Below are 14,851 nucleotides of genomic sequence, written 5' to 3'. Positions count from 1 at the left end.
GCATATCAGGCGTAACAGTTTGGATAGCTGCTGTTATTTCTCGTTTCAAATCATCAATGGTGGCTGGGAAAGGTGGCCGAAACACCATATCCTTGACATACCCCCATAAGAAAAAATCGCAGGGGGTAAGATCAGGGCTTCTTGGAGGCCAGTGATGAAGTGCTCTGTCACGGGCTGCCTGGCGGCAGATCCATCGCCTCGGGTAGTTCAGGTTTCATAACTAACCTTTTTCGTAGGACTCTCCATACAGTTGATTGTGGAATTTGCAGCTCTCTGCTAGCTCTCCGAGTCGATTTCCCTGGTCTACGAACAAATGCTTGCTGGATGCGTGCTACATTTTCATCACTCGTTCTCGGCCGTCCAGAACTTTTCCCTTTGCACAAACACCCATTCTCTGTAAACTGTTTATATCAACGTTTAATACACCACCTATCAGGAGGTTTAACACCATACTTCGTTCGAAATGCACGCTGAACAACTGTCGTCGATTCACTTCTGCCGTACTCAATAACACACAAAGCTTTCTGTTGAGCGGTCGCCATCTCAGCATCAACTGACGCTGACGCCTAGTCAACAGCGCCTCAAGCGAACAAATGTACAACTGAATGAAACTTTATAGCTCCCTTAATTCGCCGACAGATAGTGCTTAGCTCTGCCTTTTGTCGTTGCAGAGTTTTAAATTCCTAAAGTTGTGGTACTCTTTTTGAATCACCCTTCAAATTCGCGGTTCAGCGCCTGTAGTATAGGCAGACCGGCGGTACTCACTCTTTCCGGCGGCGAGCCCCGCGATGCGCTTCCAGCCGCGGCGCTTCCAGAACCCGCCCTGCTGCTGCTGCTGCTGCGGGGGCGGCGGCTGGTGCGGCCGCGGGAAGGAGGCGGAGGAGCGGGACGAGGAGGCGCCGCTGTAGTAGGAGCCCAGCCCCGAGTCGGCCTCGTGCGCCTGCGAGTGCGAGTGCGTGGGCGAGGCGGGCGTCAGCAGGTCGTCGGTGGGCCCGACGGCCAGCAGCTCGTCCAGCAGGTCGGCCGGCGGCGCCACCGACGGCGGCATCAGCATCGCCTCCACCGACAGGTTCAGCTCGCCCAGCACCCGCTTGTGGCCGTGCTCCACGCGCCGCACCTGCCGCGCCCACACACAAACACACACAGCAGTCAGACAGCCAGCCACCTAGCGCGCGGGGCAGCGGCCGCACCGTAGGACACAGAGATGGGCAAAACTGTTCTTTTCAGAGACCGGATCTGAACTGTTCACTCCCTGAAATGAACTAGGTCTTTTTCATGACTCACCATTCATTCACAATAGAAAATAAATGGAAGGCACATTGCCCTTTAAACTTGGTTTATTCCACTACTATACCTGTATTTTGATCTTATTTGATCCTATTTTGAAGTAACACAGATAATGAGTAAGAATTTTCTATTGTTTATTGAAATTTCCACGATATGACAAAGTTTTTGATTATCGATCTATTTTGCACTACCGTGGTTTTTTGGGTGATCGGAAAATGTTGTAACTTGAGATTTACATTAACTATGTATTTGGCTATAATGTATTAAAATTTCATTAACCTCGTACAAATATATCCCAAGCCATATATTTTTAAAGTGAACATTTCCTTCCGAAGACGCCCAAAATCGCAAAATCCGTACTACAATTAGAAAAAAAATATAAATTTGACTGTAAGACCAAAGTGCTGCATATAGCCTTATGCAGAATAAAACAAGGAAAATATTGATGTATCACATTTTGCGATACGTTTATTGGTTCGCTCGTAATTAAAGTGTAAATTCGAGTGTCCATAATAAAAAATCCTCTAGTAAGAGGAGTCGTCAGGAACCTCATCTCATCAGTTTAAACAAATAAAAACAAATTATGTATTCATAACATAATTATGTAATATACATATCGGTATTAGTGCGAAGAACAATATCCAGAATAGACGAACTCCGATGCAGAGGCGCTGAGTCAAGCAGGTCGAACCGCGAGCTGTATTGCTGCGTGAGCTAAGACCGCAGAGACCAGAGTGACACCTGAGTTGCTTTGCTCAACGCTCTGGCTAGAGTCGAGAACGGTGGGGTGAGCGTTGAGCGGGCGAGTTCCGAGGGTGGGGGGAGCGGTGAACGGCCACCAGTCACCCGCTCCGAGACAAATCGTCCGTTCTCTTGCGAGCAGGTTGTTGCAAGCAGTTCTTATGTTCTCCGCTAGGAGGCTCTCTGTCCTGTTGCTCGCATCAACTGCCAAGAGGGCAGGACGTGCGACTGAAACGATCGCTGACGGAGTACGATGCTAAGTTAAAGATGCGCCAGACACTGCACGCGGCAGAGGAAGCACAGAGACGGCACGGCATGTGTGAAACACAAAATCCAATGGGGCACTGCACAATGTAGGCAGCCAAGGTAGAAGCAGGGCAGAGGCCGGCGCTGGCTGTGTTGTGTGGCGTGCAGTGTGCTCTGACCAGCAGAGGCCCAGCTGATATGCGCTCGCTCTCTCTCTCTCTCTCTCTCTCTCTCTCTCTCTCTCTCTCTCTATCTGCTGTGTGAAACGTTTGGAGCTACCGTTCTTTCTTTCTGAATCACTGATTGTTCACTCCTTTGAAAGATTCAACTCTATAAAACAGTTCAGGAGCGGATCCCCCATCTCTAGTAGGACAGCCAACTTGGCCAGGTCAGAGTCACCAGCAGACCACGGCATCCGCGTCGCGAACCGAGCGAGAGCCAGTCGTCGGTTGGGGTTGAAGGTTGAAAGATCATGCTCATCTAATACGACAGCGTGCGCCACTTTTTTTGCCATCAGTCTTCTGACTGGTTTGATGCCTCCTGTGCTAACCTCTTCATCTCACAAGGGAACCTCCCCATCGCACCCCCCTCAGATTTAGTTATAAGTTGGCACAGTGGATAGGCCTTGAAAAACTGAACACAGCTCAATCGAGAAAACAGGAAGAAGTTGTGTGGAACTATGAAAAAAATAAGAAAAATATACAGACTGAGTAGTCCATCCGCAAAATAAGCAACATCAAGAAATTGTGAGCTAAATAGCGCCGTGGTCTCGTGGTTAGCGTGAGCAGCTGCGGAACGAGAAGTCCTTGGTTCTAGTCTTCCCTCGAGTGAAAAATTTAATTTTTTTATTTTCAGACAATTATCAAAGTTCAGGCACTCACACATAATCATCTTCGCTCTCCAAAATTCCAGGACATGTCAGATTTGCTTGGGCATATGCAGGATTCGACGGTCCACACACGGAAAAATTTGAAAACGTTAAAAACATATGTTTTGACAGAGCACAGGGAAAACTGTACGACTGGGAAACTCTTGCATTCATTTGTTCCAGTTTATGTGACAAACTCTTATGTTTTCATCACTTTTTTGGGAGTGATTATCACATCCAGAAGAAAACCTAAATCGGGCAAGGTAGAAGAATCTTTTTACCCATTCGCCAATTGTACAAGATAGGTGGGTCGACAACATATTCCTGTCATGTGACGCACATGCCGTCACCGGCCGGCCGGTGTGGCCGTACGGTTCTAGGCGCTTCAGTCTGGAACCGCGTGACCGCTACGGTCGCAGGTTCGAATCCCGCCTCGGGCATGGATGTGTCTGATGTCCTTAGGTTAGTTAGCTTTAAGTAGTTCCAAGTTCTAGGGGACTGATGACCATAGATGTTAAGTCCCATAGTGCTCAGAGCCATTTGAGCCATTTGAACATGCCGTCACCAGTGTCGTATAGAATACATCAGACGTGTTTTCCTGTGGAGGAATCGGTTGACCTATGACCTTGCGATCAAATGTTTTCGGTTCCCATTGGAGAGGCACGTCCTTTCGTCTACTAATCGCACGGTTTTGCGATGCAGTCGCAAAACACAGACACTAAACTTATTACAGTGAACAGAGACGTCAATGAACGAACGGACAGATCATAACTTTGCGAAAATAAAGAAAGTAAAATTTTTACTCGAGGGAAGACCTGAACCAAGGACCACTCGTTTCTCAACTGCTCACGCTAACCACGAGACCACGGCGCTATTTAGCTCACAATTTCTTGATGTTGCTTATCTTGCGCATGGTCTACTCACTTTGTATATTTTGCTTATTTTTTTTCATAATTCCACACACCTTCTTCCTGTTTACTCCATTGATCTGTGTTCAGTTTTCCACGGCCTATCTACTGTGCCAACTTATAACTAAATCTAAGGGGGGTGCGATGGGGAGGTTCCCTTGTCAGAGTAATACTTGCAACTTACGTCATCAATTATTTGCTACATGTATTCCAATCCCTGTCTTCCTCTACAACTTTCACCCTCTACAGATCCCACCAGAACCGTGGAAGTCATTCCCTCATGTCTTAACATATTTCTCATCATCCTGTCCCTTCTCAGTGTTCGATTCTCTTCTGTTCCGATTTTTCCACAACCCATGATTCACTACTATACAGAGTGCGTTCCATAAGTAATGCGACCAGTTTTTCTTTTTTTTTTTTTTGGTGCGACGGTGCACCACAGCGTGTTGTAACCGGCTGGGAGGAAGGATAATTGGTCCCCATTGCATCGATGGCAATCTAAGTGGTGCAATGTATACTGATCTCCTACGTAATCTTCTACTGATGTTACTACAAGATGTTTCACTGCATGACAGAATGACGATATACTTCCAACATGATGGATGTCCGGCACATAGCTGACGTGCGGTTGAAGCGGTATTGAATAACATATTTCATGACAGCTGCATTGGTCGTCGCACTTTCACCGGATCTGACTCCCCGGATTTCTTTCTGTGGGGAAGGTTGAAGAATATTTGCTATCGTGATCCACCGACAACGCCTGACAAGATGCGTCAGCACATTGTCAATACATGTGCGAACATTACGGAAGGCGAATTACTCGCTGTTGAGAGGAATGTCGTTACACTTATTTCCAAATGCATTGACGTTGACGGACGTCATTTTGAGCATTTATTGCATTAATGTGTTTACAGGTAATCACGATGTAACAGCATGCGTTCTCAGAAATAATAAGTTCACAAAGGTACATGTATCACATCCGAACAACCGAAATAAAATGTTCAAATGTACCTACGTTCTGTATTTTAAATTAAAAAAACCTACCTGTTCACCAACTGTTCGTCTAAAATTGTGAGCCATATGTTTGTGACTATTACAGCGCCATCTATCACAAAGCGAAAAAAGTGGTCCAACTAAAAGATTCATATTTCTTTACGCACAATACGTATATGTAATAATAAATGAGGGTTCCTATTTAAAAAAAACGCAGTTGATAACCGTTTGACCTATGGCAGCGCCATCTAGCGGGTCAACCATAGCGCCATCTGGTTTCCCCCTTCAAGCTAGACAATTTACGTTCTTTGTAGTTTTTTTCGTTTGACATTTATTTCGTGAAATATTTGGCCCGGTCACGAGCAATGGACCACCCTGTATAGTTATCTGGTCGTTCATCTATCTTTCCCTTTACGGAGACCAAGACATCCCCAGAGCGATGAAATTATTTCTGTTTCCTCTATGTAACTGACAAGGCGTAATAACAATTTATTCCGCCATTACATACAAGGCAGCGCCTTTGCAGTTTGACGCTCTGTTATGCTAAAATATTAATAGATAACGAAATGTATACTCAATATTGTGCTGTAAGAACAACTAAATAAATCGAAAGTAAATGACATTCTATATTTATCTCGCGTTTTCTGTATTATTGGTCAAACACATCTTAAGCTCCAGAGAAAAATCTACGATGCGTGCCTAGGCTACAGAATGAGAATCCCATCAAAATTACTTAAACTGGTTAGAAATTACATACGACGCACTGCTCAAGCTGTGGTAGAGACAAAATAATAATTTGCAGTTGAAAAATATCAAAGAAATAGTAGTGTTAGGCTGCATTCGGCTCCTTGAAGGTTCCCCACTATGTACATTTATATCTCGTCTCAAGGCGACAAGGGTACCGGGAACAATTCCCATTTACTTATACATAGCAAAAACAGCTCTACGTACCCGTCGTTCGGCGAAGTGTCAATGATATTTTTAAACTAAACTAGTCCAACCTTTCCGGCTCGTGCAATCATCCAGAAATTATGATTCCATTTTGATGGGCAGGTAGTATGCATCCTTGACAAGATGCAAGATGACAGGTTAAAAAAAAAAAAAAAAAAAAAAGCGAGTTTCAAATATTATTACCTCGCAAACAATTCACAACAGAGCATATTTCTGTATGAATCTCTGCTTCAATATCACAGCTCTACGTAAGACGTGTCTGTCTCTTTCCTCCTAAGATATCCCCCCCCCCCTCTCTCTCTCTCTCTCTCTCTCTCTCTCTCTCTCTCTCTCTCTCTGTCTGTGTGTGTGTGTGTGTGTGTGTGTGTGTGTGTGTGTTTGTTTGTTTGTTTGTTTTCTTTGAAAAGAATGGAGAGTAGATGAGTGATGCAGTACGCAGTGGGTGAAACGCGAGCAGTGAATCGTGAGGGGCATATCGCGCCGTGCCTATCGCAGCTCTGTCACGAGCAAGAACTGTTTGGAAGCCACTAGTATTCCGCGCAGTTCCTCGTTTTATGATGCGTCCCGCTGTTCCGCGAAGTGCGGGCTCGACTGGAACCTAACCTTATACTGCTCTGATTTTGAGTGCGTTGGGTGCACACGGTCCCGACTTTATAGTGAATGCATTTACGATCAAGTGGCGGCGTATACTTTAATGTTTACCAAGCCGGCAGGCATTAAACGTAGCAGAGATCGAGCGAACGATCTTCAGCGCATGAGTTTACCATTTAATAAGCAGAAGGGGGGGAGAGGGAGAGAAACTGAGGGGAGATAGTATTCCATCCCTACAGTCGTATCATGTGTGGGTTTAATAAGTCAAATATTATTTACTGGTGCTGAGAAACCAATTACGTTTCGGTTCCAGAATGGAAACATCCCCCAGGCTGTGACTAAGTCATGTCTCCGCAATATCCTTTCTTTCAGGAGTGCTAGTTCTGCAAGGTTCGCACGAGAGCTTCTGTAAAGTTTGGAAGGTAGGAGACGAGATACTGGCACAAGTAAAGCTATGAGGACGGGGCGTGAGTCATGCTTGGGTAGCTCAGATGGTAGATCACTTGCCCGCGAAAGGCAAAGGTCCCGAGTTCGAGTCTCGGTTCGGCACACAGTTTTAATCTGCCAGGAAGTTTCGCGTTTCGGTTGTTCGAGAAACCGATTGCAAGAATGATGACAAAACATTTTTACTTGATCTAATCCACGGATGTCCAATCACTCGTTCGGAAAAAAAACCGTAACATTCCGTTTATATAAAGTTACGATAAACTTCTTTCAATTTGAAACTCCAGCAACGCGATGCTTTCTCTCATTGGTCCATCCCGTGGTTTATTAATTTATTTACTTATTTTTTGGGATTTACTGTTAGTGTTACGTATATTATGTGCCGCCCAAAACTAATTGTCTTCTTCCAGTATGACCCAGTAGGCTAAAACGTTGCAGACCCTTGATTGAAGCCAATGACGATAATGACGAAAACATTTAAATATTAACTCTAAATTAATATTTGTTAGCAGCCGACATGTCGCCCATTCTTATCACTGCCTAATTACCGGTGTATACTCGTAAATTTTAAGAACAAAAGCAATTATCGTACTGTGGTAGGAATGACTGTACATTAGCTCAAAATTAAAGTAGATTGTGCTATGACAGCACATTTCTAGTTTTTATACACATTGCCTTCTTTGTTTTACGGCTTTTTTTTCACAGCCGCAGCTCTCTACAAGCCGCAGCTCTCTACAAGCCGCAGCTCTCTACAAGCCGCAGCTCTCTACAAGCCGCAGCTCTCTACAAGCCGCAGCTCTCTACAAGCCGCAGCTCTCTACAAGCCGCAGCTCTCTACAAGCCGCAGCTCTCTACAAGCCGCAGCTCTCTACAAGCCGCAGCTCTCTACAAGCCGCAGCTCTCTACAAGTGGCAGCTCTCTACAAGTGGCAGCTCTCTACAAGTGGCAGTTATACAAGTGGCACTTATACAAGTGGCAGTTATACAAATCACAAAAGACTGCATTAATCTGTATAACTTCCGACTTTTTCTTTATAATTTGTACACTAATTTTGCATTTGTTAATAAAAAGGTTATTATAGCTGAAAGATAGCACATTTGGTCACTTAGCCCAGCCAGGCTAACACAGCAATGTTATCACCCCTGTCATCGAGAAGCCAGGTAATCTACCAAACGGTTGGCCGTGCGGTCTAACGCATTATGAAGAAAAACATTTTAGAAATTACCGTGATTCTTGAAGCAGACAAGAGATGGTCGGCTTTCTCGCCGCTTGGGTCACTAGTACCCCTTCAGCTGTCAGACGGTAACAATTACCACGGTATTGAGGAAACCGGAGATGATCAGAAAGTGACATCAGAGAAGTCCTGAAGGACCATATCGATCAGCTACTGAATGGATCAGCTGAAGAACATAAAATATAACCAGATAATCGAACCAACCAAAAGCGAGGAGCCTGCTATCGCCGGGACAGAAACAAAGACAGTCGTAAAATGAATGCGTAAAGGAAAATCTCCTGGTGCAGATGAATTGAATGCGTACATGATAAAGGCAGCAAACGTTCAGGGATTACAATGGCTGCACAAAACTCTGAATGCCGTATGGAAGACTAACACGACATGCTTACAAACTGGAGCAATGCTGTTTTAATTCCGAAGTTTAAGAAAGGCCGTACATGGAAGCCTATTAATTATAGAGGAATAGCCCTGAAGAGAATGTGTTGAAAAATTTTAAATAAGATCATAGAGCGAAGATTGAGGGCGATCATCACAGAACCGCAGCTGGAAGAGGAACAGTACGGCTTCAAAAGTGACAGATCAACAGCGGATCTAATTTTCTGTATCCACATGCCGATGGACAAATACTGGGAGTAAGGCAAGAACCAGTAATTATGTTCCTAGGCGTAGAAAAGTGAGATGATTTTTGCAAGAGAGACGAGGGGTGAGAGCATTTGAGTAAAAGGAATGTTGCTGAATGAGTGGTAAGGAAAATTCACCTGCTTTAGCTGTCTACAAGTTAGGGAGGGCGATGCTGATGGTTTCAGACCAAGAGTGGAGCTCAGCAATTCAGTGCACTGTGCCTGCTACTGTTCAGTACTGTTGAGGATGACATAATAAAGAACGCCGAGAAAAGTTTTCGAACTTAATGCAATTGCCTTTGCTTTTGATGTCACGATCTGGGGTGAAACAGGAAAGTCGAGACCAGACTCAACATGTGGGATTCCAGTTCCAGGAATGCAACCTCCACTCCGGCGAGGCCAAGTCAGTGGGGACGAAAACGTGGAACTCATACACCACAAGATAGTGTGTGCAGAGAGTTCTCTGTACCTCGGATATACAATCTCTAGGGATAATCTCATTAGATAGGAGGTTTCCTACAGAGTGCAGAAGGATTCTGAATTCTTCCAACAAGTGAGAACCCTATCATGAGACAACATGATTCCAGAAAAAGTAAAATCAGTATCCAGAATGAGATTTTCACTCTGCAGCGGAGTGTGCGCTCATATGAGTCTTCCTGGAAGATTAAAACTGTGTGCCGGATCAAGACTCGAACTCGGGACCTTTGCCTTTCGCGGGCAAGTGCTCTACCATCTCAGCTACCCAAGTACGACTCACGCCCCGTCCTGACAGCTTTACTTCTGCCAGTACCTCGTCTCCTACCTTCCAAAATTTTCAGAAGCTCCCCTGCGGGTTCGAGTCTCGGTCCAGCACACAGTTTTATTCTGCCAGGAAGTTTTAAAATCAGTGATGTTCAATAGCTACTTCACACCAGTACTGACCTACTCTCTCATATGATGCATCCTCGCAAAGGAGGAGTCATTAACAGTCTACGAATTAGAAATTAAATTCCTTAGATCAACCAACCAGAAGATCAAGTTAAGGATTGAAGTGAGGACGAATGCTACAATCAAGATTTCCTGTTGAAACTGAAGCAGCATATCTACATTAGAGTGATGACGGCGTGTAATGATGTAGGAATCTACAATAACGAGTTTATCGCCAGACCGCGAAAGCTCGAGGGATGTCTACCGGCCGCCGTGTCATCCTCTGCCTTGCGGTGTCATTTGGATGAGGTATGGAGGGCGTGTGCTAATCACACTTCTCTCCCAGCGGTTCAGCAGATCTTCCAGAACGTGGTCGAGTAGATCCTCAATCGGCATCACGAGGCTGGGTGCACCCAGTACCAGTCCTCCCCACCGAGGAAAAATACACTACTGGCCATTAAAATTGCTACACCACGAAGATGACGTGCTATACGCGCGAAATTTAACCGACAGGAAGAACATGCTGTGATATGCAAATGATTAGCTTTTCAGAGCATTCACACAAGGTTGGCGCCGGTGGCGGCACCTACAACGTGCTGACATGAGGAAAGTTTCCAACCGATTTCTCATACACAAACAGCAGTTGACCGGCGTTGCTTGGTGAAACGTTGTTGTGATGCCTCGTGACTTTGATAAAAGTCGGATTGTAGCCTATCGCGATTGCGACACTGCTGTTCGCGTTGGTCGAGATCCAGTGACTGTTAGCAGAATATGGAATCGGTGGGTTCAGGAGGGTAAAACCGAACGCAGTGCTGGATCACAACGGCCTCTTATCACTAGCAGACGAGATGTCAGGCATCTTATCCGCATGCCTGTAACGGATCGTGCAGCCACATCTCGATCCCTGAGTCAACAGACGGGGACGTTTGCAAGACAACAACCATCTGCATGAACAGTTCGACGACGTTTGCAGCAGCATGGAATATCAGCTCGGAGACCATGTCTGCGGTGCACGAATGGCAAAACGGCATTTTTTTTCGGATGAATCCAGGTTCTGTTTACAGCATCATGACGGTCGCATGCGTGTTTGGCGACATCGCGGTGAACGCACATTGGAAGCGTGTATTCGTCATCGCCATAATGGTGTATCACCCGGCGTGATGGTATGGGGTGCCATTGCTTACACGTCTCGGTCACCTGTTGTTCGCATTGACGTCACTTTGAAAACACCGGACGTTACATTTCAGATGCGTTACGACCCGTGGCTCTACCCTTCATTCGATCCCTGCGAAACCCTACATTTCAGCAGGATAATGCACGACCGCATGTTGCAGGTCCTGTATGGGCCTCTCTGGATACAAAAAATGTTCGACTGCTGCCCTAGCCAGCATATTCTCCAGATCTCTCAACAACTGAAAACGTCTGGTCAATGGTGGCCGAGCATCTGGCTAGTCACAATACGCCAGTCACTACCCATGGTGAACTGTGGTATCGCGTTGAAGCTGCATGGACAGCTGTACCTGTACACGCCATCCTAGCTCTGTTTGACTCAATTCCCAGGCGTATCAAGGCCGTTATTACGGCCAGAGGTAGTTGTTCTGGGTACTGATTTCTCAGGATCTATGCACCCAAATTGCGTGAAAATGTAATGACATGTCAGTTCTAGTATAATATATTTGTCCAATGAACACCCGTTTATGATCTGCATTTCTTCTTGGTGTACCAATTTTAATGGCCAGTAGTGTACTTGGCAGTACTGGGAATCGAACCTGGATCCTTGGCACGGCAGTCATCTACAATGACCACTCTGCTACGGAGGTGGACACTAACGAGAACTGCCCGAAAAACTTTGGAAAGTAAGTAGAAAGAAATCGGTCTCTTAGGAAGACTCAGAACGCGTTGACTGCGCTTGATGAAGGATAACCTCGCTGCCAGAGGAAGAACAGTGGATGATGTTCTCCGTGACACGTTGTACGTGGACAGAAGGAAGTGGAACAGGCTCATCTACACTGGAGCTGCCTGACGGATCACATCGGTAGGTCAGACTGCTCACCTCCTCCTCGACGACGGACTGCGCGATGGAGGCGAGCGACCTGCTGGCGCCGCTGCTGCTGCGGCAGCCGCCGCCCCGGCCGTGGCCGTGGCCGTGACAGTGGTCGTGGTCGTGCGCGCGCGGCCGCTGCTGGTGGTGGTGTCGGTGCTGGCGTGGGTGCAGCTGGAGGCTGGCGCTGGGCGAGCCCAGCGGCGGCGGCGACGAAGACGAGGACGCAGATGCGGAGGCAGAGGCAGAGGCGGAGGCCGCCGCCGCGGCCGCCATCTTGGCCGCCACCTCGCTGATCTCCTCGTAGATGTTCTCTTCCGTGCCGTAGCGCGTCGTGAAGGAGTGCCGGTCCTGCAACACCAGCACTCTGAAAATAGCTGCAGCTTCTAATGCCAAACTACGAGGGAACTGCGGCGGAGGCGGATTTGACTGAAGGACCAACACCTGGCAATCAGTCGCCAATACGCGCAACTAATGTGACGTGTGTGACAAGTTCTGTGAAGAGAGGGGGAGAGACAGAGAGGGAGGGGGAGTTAGGGAGGGGGGAGGGGGGAGGGGGAGTTAGGGAGGGGGTAGGGGCAGTTAGGGAGGGGGTAGGGGCAGTTAGGGAGGGGGTAGGGGCAGTTAGGGAGAGAGAGGGGGAGTTAGGGAGAGAGAGGGGGAGTTAGGGAGAGAGAGGGGGAGTTAGGGAGAGAGAGGGGGAGTTAGGGAGAGAGAGGGGGAGTTAGGGAGAGAGAGGGGGAGTTAGGGAGAGAGAGGGGGAGTTAGGGAGAGAGAGGGGGAGTTAGGGAGAGAGAGGGGGGAGTTAGGGAGAGAGAGGGGGGAGTTAGGGAGAGAGAGGGGGGAGTTAGGGAGAGAGAGGGGGGAGTTAGGGAGAGAGAGGGGGGAGTTAGGGAGAGAGAGGGGGGAGTTAGGGAGAGAGAGGGGGAGTTAGGGAGAGAGAGGGGGAGTTAGGGAGAGAGAGGGGGAGTTAGGGAGAGAGAGGGGGAGTTAGGGAGAGAGAGGGGGAGTTAGGGAGAGAGAGGGGGAGTTAGGGAGAGAGAGGGGGAGTTAGGGAGAGAGAGGGGGAGTTAGGGAGAGAGAGGGGGAGTTAGGGAGAGAGAGGGGGAGTTAGGGAGAGAGAGGGGGAGTTAGGGAGAGAGAGGGGGAGTTAGGGAGAGAGAGGGGGAGTTAGGGAGAGAGAGGGGGAGTTAGGGAGAGAGAGGGGGAGTTAGGGAGAGAGAGGGGGAGTTAGGGAGAGAGAGGGGGAGTTAGGGAGAGAGAGAGAGAGAGAGAGGGGGGGAGTTAGGGGGAGAGAGAGAGAGAGAGAGAGGGGGAGTTAGGGAGAGAGAGAGAGAGAGAGGGGGGGGGGAGTTAGGGAGAGAGAGAGAGAGAGAGGAGAGAGGGGGGGAGTTAGGGAGAGAGAGAGAGAGAGAGAGAGAGGGGGAGTTAGGGAGAGAGAGAGAGAGAGAGAGAGAGGGGGAGTTAGGGAGGGAGAGAGAGAGAGAGAGAGGGGGAGTTAGGGAGAGAGAGAGAGAGAGAGGGGGAGTTAGGGAGAGAGAGAGAGAGAGAGAGAGAGGGGAGTTAGGGAGAGAGAGAGAGAGAGAGAGAGAGAGTGAAGAGAGAGAGAGAGAGAGAGAGAGAGAGAGAGGGGGGAGTTAGGGAGAGAGAGAGAGAGAGAGAGAGAGAGAGAGAGAGAGAGAGAGAGAGAGAGAGAGAGGGGAGTTAGGGAGAGAGAGAGGGGAGTTAGGGAGAGAGAGAGAGAGAGAGAGGGGGGGGGGAGTTAGGGAGAGAGAGAGAGAGAGAGGGGGGGAGTTAGGGAGAGAGAGAGAGAGAGGGGGGGAGTTAGGGGAGAGAGAGAGAGAGGGGGGAGTTAGGGGGAGAGAGAGAGAGAGGGGGGGAGTTAGGGGGAGAGAGTGAGAGAGGGGGGGAGTTAGGGGGAGAGAGAGAGAGAGAGGGGGGGAGTTAGGGGGAGAGAGAGAGAGAGAGGGGGGGAGTTAGGGGAGAGAGAGAGGAGAGAGGGGGGAGTTAGGGAGAGAGAGTGAGAGAGGGGGGGAGTTAGGGGAGAGAGAGTGAGAGAGGGGGGGGAGTTAGGGAGAGAGGAGAGATGGAGAGAGAGGAGGGGGGAGTTAGGGAGAGAGAGAGAGAGAGAGAGGGGGGGGAGTTAGGGAGAGAGAGAGAGAGGGGGAGGTTAGGGAGAGAGAGAGAGGGGGGGGAGTTAGGGAGAGAGAGAGAGAGGGGGGGAGTTAGGGAGAGAAGAGAGAGGGGGGGGAGTTAGGGAGAGAGAGAGAGGAGGGGGAGTTAGGGGAGAGAGAGAGGAGTGAGGGGGAGGTTAGGGAGAGAGAGTGAGGGGGAGTTAGGGAGTGAGAGAGAGAGAGAGGGGGAGTTAGGGAGAGAGGGAGAGAGAGAGGGGGGAGTTAGGGAGAGAGAGAGGAGAGGGGGAGTAGGGGAGAGAGAGAGAGAGGGGGAGTAGGGAGGAGAGGGGGAGTTAGGGAGAGAGAGGGGAGTAGGGTGAGGAGGGGGAGGTGGAGAGAGAGGGGGAGGAGGGAGAGAGAGGGGGAGGAGGGAGAGAGAGGGGGAGTGAGGGAGGTGAGAGGGGGATGGGAGGGAGGGAGGGGGGAGAGAGGGGGGAGGGAGGGAGAGGGGGGGGAGGGAGGGAGGGGGTGGGGGAGGGAGAGAGGGGGAGGGAGGGAGAGAGGGGAGGGGAGGAGAGAGGGGATGGAGGGAGAGAGGGGAGGGAGGGAGAGAGGGGGATGGGAGGGAGTGGGAGGGTGGGGGAGGGAGGAGGGGGAGGGAGGGATGGGGAGAGGGAGAGAGAGGAGGGTGGGAGGGGGAGAGAGGGTGGGTGAGTGGGAGAGAGAGGGAGGGAGAGGGGGGAGGGAGGGGAGGGTGGGGGAGGGAGAGGGATGGGAGCGGGAGGGAGAGAGGGGCTGGGAAGGGGGAGGGGCGAGGGAGAGGAGAGGGGGGAGAGAGAGAGGGAGTGGAGGGGCGAGAGAGAGAGGAGGGAGAGAGACGAGAGAGAGAGGGAGGGAGAAAGAAGAG

At 49.1% G+C, this 14,851-nt stretch overlaps 1 protein-coding gene across 1 annotated transcript in view; it reads right to left on the bottom strand.

Moving 5' to 3' along the window:
* The window catches only part of LOC126473407 (rho guanine nucleotide exchange factor 10), a 554,949-nt gene that overhangs the window by 535,753 nt on the left and 4,345 nt on the right, over positions 1-14,851 (bottom strand). Inside the window, exons 2-3 of the mRNA XM_050100426.1 lie at positions 11,843-12,181; positions 766-1,117 (exon numbers count right to left, since the gene is read on the bottom strand). Coding sequence (XP_049956383.1) covers positions 766-1,117; positions 11,843-12,106 — 616 coding nt within the window. The 5' untranslated portion in view covers positions 12,107-12,181. The remainder of the gene's footprint in view (positions 1-765; positions 1,118-11,842; positions 12,182-14,851) is intronic.

This window comes from Schistocerca serialis, chromosome 4 (genome assembly GCF_023864345.2).
Source record: "Schistocerca serialis cubense isolate TAMUIC-IGC-003099 chromosome 4, iqSchSeri2.2, whole genome shotgun sequence".
Classification (NCBI taxonomy): Eukaryota; Metazoa; Arthropoda; class Insecta; order Orthoptera; family Acrididae; genus Schistocerca; species Schistocerca serialis.
This window is presented reverse-complemented; position numbering and strand designations above follow the sequence as displayed.